We start from the raw sequence: 12,224 nt of genomic DNA on the forward strand, positions 1-12,224 counted from the left end.
TGGAACAACGTAAATGATTTCAGGGTTGGATTTTGCCGAGGTTTTCCCCAACCAAAAGGCAAATGCCGGGTAATATTTTGGCGAATCCTCGGACCTCACCTCATCTCACTACATCTCGCCAAAATATTGAAAAAAATTGCACAAAATTGTAAAAATTGTAGAAAATTACTAAATTGTAAAACTATAACAATTTGTAAAAATTTTAATTGTAATATTGTAAAATTTTGACTTGTTCCACATCTTAAAGCTTCATTGCTCATGTAAGATCTATGGAATAAAATAAATGGATGAATGAAAATGAATTAATGATACTTCAGAGTTCCCAGCCTTAAAAAAATTGATCAACACTAGACAAGCACACATCACGGGCCACCCTGATTGTGTGATTAGAATGGTACGTGACCACCATTGAGACAACAAATGACGGTTAATAAATCTCTTCCATTATTCATGCCAGAAACCGAACCAAGGATCACTTAAATGGGAAGCGTATGCACTATCCATAGAGCGAAAGTGGCGGACAAAAAAAATCACATATGTATAAAATGTATTGGAACTGTACTAAAATAGAATTGAAAAATATTTAAAACGCTGTTTTCGTTTAAATAAGTGATAGGTTGGGTTACACATTTTACGAGGATAGTTGTAACTAATTACAATTTTTCACTTTTTTTTTTTTTTTTTTTAATAGGATAGGACCCAACGTGAAATGCCCGCAGTTTTTTGGACTAATACTTTATTCTAAAACAACATTAAATTCCCACAAAGTGAAGAAAAGTTTAATTATGTGAGTGATCTGACTCGGAACTGATGATGCGATTTCAGAGTCTTCCGAACATGTTTTGTTGACATAAGCACAGAGGAGAGCGGCTGGCAGGACGCCCGTGCTGGGATTCCATTGGTGCCGTGGATAGAAATACCCATTCCTAACCCAGTCGGTGCTCGCGCACACGCGACTCGCATATGACTAAACCTCGTGTCCTCGCCACGCGACGATGAGAGGAAGATTGTCGTGCGAAGTTCCGCAAGTAATTTGAGACGCCATTTACCAGATTATTGTTTGACAGAGCTCAGGTTTTGACGGTCTACAGTTTCCAATAATGAATTATTACAGTACCTGGCCACATTATTATAATCACTCACATTTTTACTATACTTTACATATTACTTCCTCATTTGAACTCTGGTTTCCTTTCTGAAGCAGAATTCACATTACATATTTAATTTTTAAACAATATTAAGTAAAATCATAATTATAACATTATTAATTCAAGAAATATTGATAAATAACCAACCACAACTCATTTTTACAGAAATTTCAGTATTTAGTTCGACCTAGTTTGGCTTTAATTACAGCTTCAATTCTCTTTGGCATGCTTACAATACACTTCTGTATTATTTCCTGGATCCTCTCATTGTGATTCCAAACATGTATCAGCCTTTGAATAAGTCGAACTCTGGTAGTAATAAATTCTTTTGCTATCTCTCTTTTTACGAGTTTCCAGACGTTCTCAATGGGATTCAAGTCCGGCGAGTTTCCTGGCCATGGCAAAAGTGGAATGTTTTTGAAAGCCAGAAACGTTTTGACTCTCGCAGCAGTGTGGCAAGGTGCACCATCTTGCTTAAAAATATATTTCTCCCCATTTGGGAACCATTCGTTCAGCTGAGGGATAAGCCTGTTTTCCAATACCTGGATATATTGATCTTGTTTCATTGTTCCCTGAACAATGTAGAGTCGTCCTGAACCTTTGCCTGATATCACAGACCATATCATGACTGATATTGGGTGTTTAACTGTGTTAACTAGGCATCCAGGAGCAAAATTATCTCCCTTTCGTCGACGAACAAACATTGTTTTGTCCATCAAACACTGAAAGGTTGATTCATAGGAGAAGCAAACCTGAAAATTGTCAAAGAAACTGATAAAAACTCTAAATTTTGTATTTTTAAATACAGTATTTAATACTTAAAGACAAAATTTAGAGTTTTTTCATCAGTTTCTTTGACAATTTTCAGGTTTGCTTCTCCTATGAATCAACCTTTCAGTGTTTGATGGACAAAACAATGTTTGTTCGTCGACGAAAGGGAGATAATTTTGCTCCTGGATGCCTAGTTAACACAGTTAAACACCCAATATCAGTCATGATATGGTCTGTGATATCAGGCAAAGGTTCAGGACGACTCTACATTGTTCAGGGAACAATGAAACAAGATCAATATATCCAGGTATTGGAAAACAGGCTTATCCCTCAGCAGAACGAATGGTTCCCAAATGGGGAGAAATATATTTTTAAGCAAGATGGTGCACCTTGCCACACTGCTGCGAGAGTCAAAACGTTTCTGGCTTTCAAAAACATTCCACTTTTGCCATGGCCAGGAAACTCGCCGGACTTGAATCCCATTGAGAACGTCTGGAAACTCGTAAAAAGAGAGATAGCAAAAGAATTTATTACTACCAGAGTTCGACTTATTGAAAGGCTGATACATGTTTGGAATCACAATGAGAGGATCCAGGAAATAATACAGAAGTGTATTGTAAGCATGCCAAAGAGAATTGAAGCTGTAATTAAAGCCAAACGAGGTCGAACAAAATATTGAAATTTCTGTAAAAATGAGGTGTGGTTGGTTATTTATCAATATTTATTGAAATAACATTGTTATAATTGTAATTTTACTTACATATTATTAAATATGTAATGTGAATTCTGCTTCAGAAAGGAAACCAGAGTTCAAATGAGGACGTAATATGTAAAGTATAGTAAAAATGTGAGTGATTATAATAATGTGGCCAGGTACTGTATATTGTCCCTTTAAGGGAGGACACGGACTGGGACTGTCTTCGCACGCAGGCCGCTCGGGTAGGCCCATTGTACTACCCGGGTGCATGCCCTAAGGCAGCGGTTCCCAACCTGTGGTTCGCGGACCCGAGTGATTTGAAAGGGGGTGCGTCTTCAAACAGTATTTTAATTAAGCTAAAGTGTATTATTTTCTCTGGTTTTAATTAGCTTTCTGGAATTTTTTTGTTTATCTCAGACTTTTGAGACGCAGAGATTAACAGAATGAGTTCACCTGAAGGATTTTTCTTTGCTTGCAAGTTTGCGTACCAGAGGTCTGCATCGGACGTTTTCGCTCGAGCGCCAAGTAGTTCATAACATAATCCGACAGGTAGCGCACATGCATGATGGGTAAAATTGTCACGAGCGATAAATTCTCGAACGGTATAAGCCGAGCGTTAGACATTCGTTCTTGTTACAGTGATGAACTGTGTAGTAACATCATAGATGTTTATCATTTCAAAATTTTGCAGTGTTTAACTAACCTCTCCATAGTACAACTACAAAACTTGCTTTAAAATGTAATATAAATGTTGTAGGTATTTTTTTTTTTCCAAACAGGAGTGATTTTGTTTTTGCCACATCTGATAGATGTTATTGGATGTGAATGTAATTATTATAAACGGAGAACACAATCACGATAATGCAAGGAATGTATCAAGTTTTCTAGTAATAATAATAATAATAATAATAATAATAATAATAATAATAATAATCTCTAATAATTAGTGTATCAATCTTTGCGTCTGTAACAGTTGTGCAGCATGATTATTCGTTTTATTATATTTTCTGTGACGTTATCTCTGTACTAATATTGTTATTAATCTACTGATATATCAATAATATTCTTTAAAACGTTCCTACATTGTCGCAGTATATAGGCGGAACACTATATATGGACCTATCATATTATATATGTGGTAAATCAAATATTGAATAATTATTATTTAGCAATAATAACTGTATATCGAAGTTTTTCATACTATTTTATTTATAACTCCATGTTACTGTTTTGGTACGTTCCATTAAACGTTTGTCACAAACGTAGAAAATAAAGCCTTATTTTTACCGTCTGACCAAAACATGTATATCTTATCTGTCGCCTTCCATACAAGATAAGACATGTCGGTGAGATGACCTTGTACTGTGCTTCTATTTATTACGAGCGAATCACGACCGATCTTATCTCACTCGAGGGTGCGACATTCGACCGAGTTCAAGCGAGCGATTTAACTTCAATGCAGCACTCTGTTGCGTACCCATCCGACATCATTAGTTTTTTAGTTTAGTTTGTACGTATTTCCAACAACTTCCCCCCCCCCCTCTTTCTATTTGTAGCTATCTTCACTATTAATTGACGGAGTTCGTTTATATCGCCGGACTTTTGAATCACTCTTTATATGAAAGCATAATCCTTATCCTGTGCAGTAAGTTATTTACATTCAAGAGCGTATTTATGTATCATGGAGGGAAGGGATTTTCATACACTTAAACCATACGTTTGCTTTGTACACAGAAGTACAGATCTGTGTTTTTACACAGCGACTACTTTCGAGTTCACTTTATTATGGAAAAGTGATCACTACTCACACGTAATCAGTTAAAGTTTGATTTTGAATTATCGAATACAGTTGAGATGGTATCGCGCAAAGCAAGACAACGTATTAAGTTATATGTACACCTTTGCATACAAAAAATTTTGTTTTGCATAATTTTGCTCTTTAAAATTTTTATACAATTGAGAATGGTACCAGAAAGAGAATGAAGTGAACAAATCACTTGAAATTATGTCTAAATTGTTTATAAAATTACAGTATTTTGTTTATAATTTTGACATACAACTTGAAACATGATAGCTCATGCAGTGTTTAAGATAGAGCCACATTTTTTCAACTGTTTTATTGCTAAAACTATTCTTTAGTGCCTGACATAGAGCTATTTTTTATTTTCATTTACATTAATTAAATATTACCATATATGTAACTTATACTAATATTTTATATTGTATATATCATGAAAAAAATCCATAGATAATTATTAATTGTATTAATGTTATTTTACTCATTGTCAGGCACTAGGGGACATTTCAAGCTTAAAAATGACACCAATATCTTCTTGGTATCACCATATTTGACTGAGATATCATGTTTACAAGAATTAAATATTATAAAATTACTATTTACAGGAAATGAACCACAAACTTTCAGAGCCTAGAAGACTGCATCATCATATGTCACCCCTTAAGCAGCTTCATGACGGTCCTGTTTCAGCTTCTTTCTGCCTCTCAAATACCTCCTTGTTTTAACTTCAGGTGTTGCATGTTTTTTGGAATTTTTGTCCTTATTTTCCATTGATGCAACAAATCCTGCGATGGTGTTTGTCCCAGGGTTTATGCTCATCCTCCTCAGAATTTTAATTTCTACTTTTGGACTCTGATTAAAATGACGTACAACATCACTGACACACAAATTTACAGTTTTATGACTAACAGAAAAAGATTATAAATTACGTCATTATGTAAAAACATGTTTTCAATCTAATGATCATGCCCTGATATGTATACATTTATTTTGGGACTTGAAATAAGTTTAGTTTACAAGCAATTCTCGACGAGGGGATTGACTGCTACGAAGATCACTCCAAAAGTAATCTACAATATATATTTAAAAATTACATTTTTATCCTACAGCTTTGCTATTTTCATAGAATGTAGATACATCCTTCAGGAACAATACGTCACTTTTCCACATAATCCCCGCACCTTTCAACTGTCTTACGCCACCTTGGAATGAGGGCCTGTATACCCGCACGATAAAAGTCTGAACCAACACGTCTGAGCCACTCTCTGGCGCCACTCACGGGAACGACTTAAATTACATTTGAATACAAGGGGGAAGGATGTATCAATGACCTCCATAAATTGCAAAGGTTTAGAATAAAAAATAAATTTAAAAAAATGTTGTGCATTACTTTTGGAGTGATCTTCGTAGAAGTGACCGTGGCTGATGACGCAGAATTTTGGAAAATGGGACTTATCTGAAAAACCATAAGGCATAAATAGAACATTCTTATATTAAATTAAAGGGGAGAAAATTCTCTATTAAAATACTTATATTTTGAAAATTTAAATTTTTCATCATTTTTTTTTTTGCGTTTTGTGGGTGTACACATACTTTAAGTAAAGTAATCACTCTGTTTCTCAATTTTTTAAACAAACAGTAAACAAGTTCTAAAATAAATTTGACTAATAATTCTGAATGCAGGGAAAAGTGACAGTAATGAAAGGAAGCAAGGAGATTGGTTTTGAATTAGAACAACCCGGTAATTAAACTTTCCACTGTAACGCGTTACCGGCAGAATTAGGAGAAATCTAGATGCATTAATTTTATTAAAGCGGCCTCGGACCACTATTTTCGCTGTTTATAGTTCAGTAATATTGAACGGCGTGCAATTTGGCTTTGCTATAATTCGTTTCATATCATTAACTATCATCCGAAGAAAGATAATCAAAAAATCAATGTTTTCGTGTCGTCAAAGCACAAAAAATATTTTGTGCGAGATCGTGCGTATTTGCTTGGTTTCCGCACAAAACCAATCCGCGGAAAGTCTAAAATTCTACATTCAGTATTCCCAACCTAACACACATAACAATTTCCCTCTTCTTACCGCTTAAGGCCCGTATTCACCAACGTCAGTAATATTTGCTATTATCTCAGATTTCTAAAACTCTGGTAATACCATTATCTCGGATAACGCTCAGTTCTATATTCACCACATAATATATTAACCTGGTTTTCAAAAACGGAGTTTTCGTTTCAGACTGCATTTGATAGTTAAATTTTTCATAACGACGCACGGAAAGCATAGAGGGAAACAATTGATTAACGCCATGCGCACTATAAATTCATTGTAAGAATAAACAAGTTTACGAGTGTATATAGGTTAGGTGTGCGAAAATAGTTTGTCTACCGTAAGTTATGGCTAGTGTTGATCAGAAACGTAGAAAGAAACCTAATATGACATTTCAAGAGAAGGAATTGTTATTGGATTTGGTGGCAGAAAATATAAATGTGATAGAAAATAAAAAAAACAGATGGTGTAACAACTCAAATGAAAAATGAACAGTGGCAAACAATTTCAATTAGTTTTAATTCGCAAGGAAACGGGCCTGTTCGGGATGCTACAAACTTGAGAAATGTTTGGGAAAACTTAAAGAAGGCTTCTAGAAAGGCATCGGCGGAAATCAAGATGGAAGCGTTGAAAACAGGTGGGGGCACAAGTAAGGTTATTACAATTGATCCTATCCTTGAAAGGGTAATAGAACTTATTCGGCCTTCAGTAGAGGGACTGAAAAACCCATACGACGGTGACAGTGAACCGTTAGATATTGTAGTTGTTGATAATGGTGATACAATTGTGCTGACGGAAGAATCCGCGGAATTAAGTAGTAATTTTGAGATTCATCCAACGCAATTCAATTGGGGTCAATATACACCAAATATGCTTAAGTCTCCCAAGCATCCAGCACTACAATCGACTGTGACTGCAAGCTGCAGTGGAGCCGCCGACAACGCTAATGTTCAAGCCATAGAAAACTGCTCCACTGAAGCTACACGTGAAGATGTCTGTGACGACTCGGCCAACGTCAGTGTTACAGCTCCTTCAACTTCTTCAAAAAATGTCCCCCCAAGCTGGACTACACGCAGAAGACCGATGCTTAGCAAGTCAGAAGAGCCCTTAGCAAAAATCCACAAGTTAAAGGCTGAGGCAATAACGAAGAGCATTGAACAAGCAACAGAAGAACACTTGTGGAACAAGGAGCTTCACTCTCTTCGACTACAGCAGGAACAATTAAAACTCGAAATTGAAAAAGTGAAACTTGAAAGAGAAAATGAACTACTCAAACACGAGAAAATGAAAACTGAAATATTATTAAACAACAATTAAAATTGTTACAATGCATTGTGCTGATAATTATTAATTCAATTTCATTGTTTTCATTATATGAAAAAATAATTTAGCCGTGTCAATACATTAAAAGATATGAATAAGTAATATGTAAATAGTACATTTGTTTACAAAATTGAACCATGAAAAAAGCAAATTATTTCTTATGTTTTGTAATATAACAACAATGTGTGAGAAAAAATAGACAACATTTATTCAAGACCTTTTAATAATGTAAAATGCTGTGCTGTTACTGTGGTAGGAGACTTCTAAAGTAGGTATCAATTATTGTTCGTCTCACTAGATTGTCGCGGCGAGATATAGGTCTATTTTGCTGATACAGTCGTCCATCAATCTGCCCTTCTCCTAAGAGTTCAGCCCATGGTGCAGGTAACTGTAGATGTGGATCGTCCTGAGGTAATTCTTCTCCAGCTCGACGAAGAATATTATGCAGTACCGCTGTAGCAGTTATCACGGCAAACGTATGATCTAATGTCACATTCATCCCCAAAGCAAGAACCGGAAATCTTCGCTTCCATAAGCCAAACGTTCTCTCTATTACATTTCTTGATCTGATTTGCGATTCATTATAGAGGTTCTCTGCCGGTGTATGAACTATATCCAGAGGAGGCATTAGGTAAGATCTACAGGGATAGCCTGCATCTACTAGTAACACTGAATCCCCGTAGATCCCCTGTTCGAACCTGGCTCGTTGTACACAATTATTGAAAATGGTACTGTCGTGACTACTGCCTGGCCATCTAGCCACTATGTCGCTAAATTCCATATTAGCATTACATATTGCTTGCACATTTAGCGAAAAGTAAGTCTTTCTGTTTCGGAAGAGTTCCGCATTATTACCTCCAGGGGATCGTATCCTAATATGGGTACAGTCCATTGCTCGTATTACTTTTGGAAATCTGGCTATGTTGTAAAAACGCATCTGCGTTTGAAGTACAGATTGAGGTGTTTGCGGAAGATTAATATATTGGCATCGTAAAGCAGCTATGGCACTGCTGACTCTATGTACAATTCGGGAAGCTGTAGACTGACTCACACCAGCGTAATCTGCAACGCTGAGCTGGTCACCACCAGTAGCGTAAAATCTTAGTGCTAGTAGCAGCTGATTTATGGGCGATACAGCTTGATTCCTAAAATGGGAGAAAAGTAACTTCAATGTAATTTTAATTTTCTTAATTTTATGAAAAAAATGTAAAGATACATAGCCAACTACGATGCCTGTCAATACGATCGTTAGTATGCATGTATATGCGCGTGTGTGTGTATTTATAGCACTAGCTTATAGGTATATAAATTGGGTAACTACAGAGAAAGGAAGCGAAAAGTTACCGCACTATGCAGAAGACGTCGGGGAACAGATTGTCCACAACCCATTGCTCGACTCACCGGTCAGCTGTAACAGCGCGGGCGGGCCAGGCGTTCAGTTTTATTACGGTAGGCCTAAAATTCCAAGTGGTGAGGATTGAGTGTGTGGACAGCGGGAAGCGTATGGAGTGTTTAGTTGACGAGTGGAGTGTTTAGTGAATGCACGTTATTACGTAGTGTTGCATTAATACACTTGTTATTGAACATTATTTGTGTTCGCTGTCAGTATGGTGACGTATAGTATTGTACAACGAATATTTCTAGTTGAGACATTTCTCCTAAAAAACAAATCTTATGACTGTTGTACTGTTCGCAAATTTCTACATCAGTTTCGTGACGCTGCAATGCCTTCGAGACAATACATAACCAAGTTATTCAGAAAATGGCGAGAAACTAATAATTTAGGCCTACCGTAATGAAACTGAATGCTCGGCCCGCACGCGCTGCTACAGCTGATCGACGTCCCCTGTAAAGTGCGGTAATTTTTGCTGCCTCTCTCTGCTATAAACAATAGGTATTGTAGAGAATTCAGCTTACCTATTTGTTGTAAATTCCAGGTTATGTTCTATCATTGATAAGACTGATAAAGCTGAAGTTTTAGATAATCTAAAATGTGTTACAAAGTCTGAGTCATCGTAGTCCTCAAAGTATGTGGCGCGTTCTTTTAGCCACCTGGGACGTCGTCTTTTGTACTCTTGGCCATATTCCTCATCACTGTCATTTTCCCTTTCATCAATTAAATATTCCAGTCGTCTACGAGCCATCTTGTTATTTCGATTATCTCAGTTTTTCCTACTTTATAGGCCAACATTTCTCCGGTAAAATTTTAAACCGAGATAATCCCAATTAACCGAGATAATTTTGTTGGTGAATACAAATGTAGCCATTATCTAAGTTTTTGTAGCTAAAAACCGAGATAAAATTTTTACCGACGTTGGTGAATACGGCCCTAAGTGACATATTGATTTACTGCTTTAGGCTTTTAACATATTATTTTAGAGACGTTCAATATAGTAATAATTATAAATTGGAAACTTACCACTGCAATTTCACCTAAATTGCACTGTTAATTATTGTTTTTAAATATTTGAAAAAATTAAGTAAACTCTACAACTCCACTAAAGTTACTGCATTCGTGATGCAAGTAACATTAAGGAAGCCGTGAAAAAATCAACAAGATTCCATAGACTAGGGGGGGGGGGAAAGACAGACGTATATCATGGCCTGCTGGAGTATAGTAAACACAGAAAACATTTTAAAGCAACGATGTTGAAGATATATATTTTTGTTTTTCAAATTTGCCATCACTGAACAGAAACCAAGATGGAGCTTTCATTGCAACTAATTAGAAATTCCTCTTTCAGGCATGTAATAAACGATCTTCGCACAAAATAATGTACGATACACGAGCGGTATGTTTTCTTTCAATTCTCGGAAATTGAAAAAGCTCAACTACGTTTCGCTTTTTCAAACTTTTCCTCGAACATGAAAACTTCAACACACCGCTCTTGTAACGCATATTACTATTCACAATCATGATTTAAATTCTGTGAGGGGAGAATGGATATGTTTATTCCTACAATCATTGATTGTCCTTTATTCTTCGTTTCCTCAAGTGAATGCCAGATACTCTTGTGTAGACTATGGATTCTGTAGTGCTCGGAAAAAGTGGCACAAGTAAAAAATATTAATTTTACAGGACAAGGAATAGAACTGTCTTCACACTGGTTTATATCGATTTGATTTTCTTCTGTATGAATTATTGTAACGGGAGAAATATTTATGTCTCTTTTCCCAAGCGAGCAGATGTTCCGTAAGTTGTCAATAAACTAATAAAAAAATGTTTGTGGAAACTGACTTATGCCACTTTTCCCAAGCATTGCAGAATTTATGTGAAATATTCTTTCAATACACAGGAATAGAGTAAGTCAAACAACTTATGATTATCCAAAGGAATATTGATATCTATAACTAAAATATGTAACTTTAATGTGTCTTGAAATTGATATCGTACTAGGCATCGATAAAAAGGTAACAGATATTTCTTACACTTCAAATATCTTTGAGAGTTTAATTGACATCTGCTTGTGATGTATCACGTCCTATTTTTGCTCACTCAATGCATTCATTATTATCTGCTAAAATAAGGCGGTATTAGAAACAACAGAGTTTACAATAAGGTGTATAACTTTCACATTGAGGAACTCATTTCTGATCTTTTTCGAGACATCCTCAAAACTCGTATCGTTGGTTTCATGTATCGTTCCGTGAATCATGTGTTACGTTGTAATGTACTTAGAACTATATTTATTTATATTACGACGCATTTTCAGACAAGAAGTAACCCAAAACTCTCCTATGTCACTTGTCTAAATTTAGTTGTTGCCTAATTCGCTCACTCAAGTCTTGGGTCCGCTCGTAATGAAGCTGTCTGACATTTTAATAACTTAGTCAAGGATAGGGCGCTTCAGTGCTTTGCGTCTTCACTTTTGGGACAACACTACTGGGTGTTCATTTCAAAGTGTGTCATGACGTCACTGTTGTTGGGTCACCGATTTGAAGCGAGTTTCAGCTTATATGTTAGAGAAGTTGCCTATTATTTAAGGCATTCTTCAATCTGAACTTGAGAACGTGTAAGGTACAACTTGAACGTCGTAGCAACAGATGGCGGTCTGTACGGTCTGTGTGCTACCATAACCTCTTTCGAACTGTGTTTTGCGCCGGCAAGTCGTACGCAGGGTATTTGTTATCATCGGTTGCGTACGGTAACATTCCACAACACAAATCAAATGCTCCGTGTCCATGTTGACCGTCGAAGTTAATGTCAACAAATACGTAAGTAATCGTCTTAACCCTCTCCCCATATCCCGTCAGTACGTGTTTCCAAACAGTTCACATTCCTGCCACTACCGGCGTATCGGTACGTACTCTTCAGAATGAACGCCTTACTTGCTAGGCAACTTCTCTACCTTATAGGTTATACACCTCTGCGGAAGTGCAGGAAGACTGAATTCTCTAGGCTCATAGGCTAGCCACATGACGGCATACAGCGAGCCA

At 36.4% G+C, this 12,224-nt stretch overlaps 2 protein-coding genes across 2 annotated transcripts in view; both read right to left on the reverse strand.

The window, feature by feature from the left end:
- Positions 1 to 12,224, reverse strand: part of LOC138706601 (potassium channel subfamily K member 18) — a 224,060-nt gene that overhangs the window by 76,509 nt on the left and 135,327 nt on the right. The gene's annotated exons all lie outside the window — the stretch shown is intronic.
- Positions 7,899 to 9,976, reverse strand: LOC138706609 (putative nuclease HARBI1). The gene is made up of 2 exons (XM_069836127.1): positions 9,705 to 9,976; positions 7,899 to 8,932 (listed from the first exon to the last, which is right to left on the reverse strand). Exons 1-2 carry the CDS (start codon positions 9,929 to 9,931, stop codon positions 8,032 to 8,034), a joined length of 1,128 nt encoding a protein of 375 aa, XP_069692228.1. The 5' UTR covers positions 9,932 to 9,976; the 3' UTR covers positions 7,899 to 8,031.

This window comes from Periplaneta americana, chromosome 1 (assembly GCF_040183065.1).
Source record: "Periplaneta americana isolate PAMFEO1 chromosome 1, P.americana_PAMFEO1_priV1, whole genome shotgun sequence".
Taxonomy (NCBI): Eukaryota; Metazoa; Arthropoda; class Insecta; order Blattodea; family Blattidae; genus Periplaneta; species Periplaneta americana.